Source organism: Bipolaris sorokiniana (assembly GCF_000338995.1).
Source record: "Bipolaris sorokiniana ND90Pr unplaced genomic scaffold COCSAscaffold_152, whole genome shotgun sequence".
In the NCBI taxonomy this organism is placed as follows: Eukaryota; Fungi; Ascomycota; class Dothideomycetes; order Pleosporales; family Pleosporaceae; genus Bipolaris; species Bipolaris sorokiniana.
The window spans coordinates 1-2,056 of NW_006912043.1; the positions used below are offsets into that span (position 1 = coordinate 1).

At 50.1% G+C, this 2,056-nt stretch overlaps 2 protein-coding genes across 2 annotated transcripts; one reads left to right on the forward strand and one right to left on the reverse strand.

Annotated features, from left to right (window-relative positions):
- Window positions 1-367: 367 nt before the first annotated feature.
- COCSADRAFT_42134 (uncharacterized protein) lies at window positions 368-695 on the forward strand (the record flags this gene model as incomplete). Its single annotated transcript, XM_007708058.1, has 1 exon — window positions 368-695. A coding segment is annotated over exon 1 (229 nt), but the record flags the coding sequence as incomplete, so codon positions are not given.
- Window positions 696-919: 224 nt separating this feature from the next.
- Window positions 920-1,675, reverse strand: COCSADRAFT_42135 (uncharacterized protein; the record flags this gene model as incomplete). The annotated part of the gene is made up of 2 exons (XM_007708059.1): window positions 1,650-1,675; window positions 920-1,573 (listed from the first exon to the last, which is right to left on the reverse strand). A coding segment is annotated over exon 2 (516 nt), but the record flags the coding sequence as incomplete, so codon positions are not given.
- Between the last annotated feature and the right edge of the window lie 381 nt (window positions 1,676-2,056).

Consider the following 2,056-nt stretch of genomic DNA (forward strand, 5'->3'; position numbering starts at 1 on the left):
GAGACATAAGCCCTACGGCCTGTTACAACCCTTACAGCCACCATCTAGACCATGGACAAGTGTAACGATGGACTTCATAGTGAAGCTCCCGAAATCGTTGGAACCAGGATCAGCTCGATTTTGCGACACAATACTAGTAATCGTGGACCGATTGACTAAGGCAGCAAAGTTTGTGCCCACGGAAGAGACTATTACGGCAGATGAATGCGCGTACGAAGTCACTAAGGCACTAGTGTCAGAGCATGGGATACCTGAAGAGTTCATCACCGATCGTGATAAACTATTTACGTCTAAATACTGGAGTACATTCCTGGCGAAGTTAGGTGTTAAGAAGAAGCTTTCGACAAGCTTTCATCCAGAAACAGACGGCCAGACGGAAAGAACGAACCAGACATTAGAGCAGTACTTACGGATGTACGCCAACAAATTGCAGGACAACTGGGTAGAGTTACTACCGACAGCGCAATTGGCCTACAACAGTACAAAATCAGCAACGACAAAGCATTCGCCGCACTACGCGAACTACGGATATGAGCCGACCGCTCACCGAGATCCGAAGGACATCGAAAGTATCGCGGTAGGAGCAGACGACAAGGCGAAGCTCATGCGAGAATTGCACGAAGAATTAAGCAAGAACATAGCTCAACGAAACCTCACGACATCTAAAGCAGCGAATAAACTAAGGATTGAGGGACCAATCTTTAAGAAGGGGGACAAAGTTTTCTTGTTAAGACAAAACCTGAAAACTAAACGACCATGCAGAAAACTGGACAACCTCCGAATAGGACCATTCGAAATCCTAGAGGAAATAGGAAAAGTAAACTACAAGTTGAAACTCCTACAAGGCATGCGAATCCACCCTGTCTTTCACAAGAAACTCCTGGAACCAGCACCTCCAGATGCCGAGCTAGCAACGGACATAGAGCTCGAAGACGACGAGTACGAGGTCGAAGAAATCAAGGACCTGCGGAAAATCGGTAGTCAGCGGAAGTACTTGGTCAAGTGGCAAGGATGGCCCGAGAGCCATAACACTTGGGAACCTGAAGGAAACCTGACGAACTGCAAGTCACTGGTACGTGAGTACCATCGGAAACATCCACGGAAGCGAGAATGGGATTCTCGTAAGAAAGGAAGAAGTCAAGGGACAAGGGATCATGAGAAGAAGAATAATCAGCCTGTAACCAGCCCGGGTCAGTCGAGGGTCCGGATAGCGATGGTCCGGTTGACAGAGGATCCGTACCAGGGGCTGAGCTCCCCTCGGCCTTTTCTTTTGCACGATCTTGGAACGCAAGAACGGCGAGATCGCGACGAGCGAGCAAGCGCTCGCGAGATTTCACCTCCAGAAGTTCACGACGAAGACGCGCGGCGTCCTCCTCAGCTCGAGCAACCTCAAGCTCCTTTTGCTCACGCTCTTGCTGAATTTTCTCCCACTCTTCCTCGGAAATAAATAAGCTACACTCAGCTTTTACAGAAATACAACCAGCGCAACGGCCAGTTGCAGTGTCCACGAAACAACGAAGGTTCTTCTCTTCACAACGAGAACAGCGATAAGAAGTCATCTCGTTCCCTTGCTCTATTACACGATCAGCACGGGAATAACGCTCTTCGTTCGACTTTTGAGCGCGAACACGGGTGCGGGAAGACGGGACCTTGGGCATGGTTAGGAAGGCTGGAGTCAGGAAGGAACGGTTACAATGGCCCGGGGCCTACCGACCTTATATGCAGCCAGCGATTCAACACGCGGCACGGCGAAACGATATTCCAGGGTATCGGGACGATAGCCCTAAGAAGGGAGGTAATGTTACAAGTAACAAGAAGGATTCTTTCCTTGACAAATGACGAGATGGCTGCGAGCCTAGGGACGTCCACGTCAAAAGGTAATGGACATTGCGGGGCTCGGAGTCACGTGATGTGCCATCCCGCCAAGGCTGGCCATCCGGGATGGCAGTGCATAAAGGGATGGCAGCGCCATCCCAGACCTCCCGCCAAGATGGGATGGACGGGATGGCAGGACTGGAAGCAATGAGGATATAAGGATGGATGGATTTCATTATTA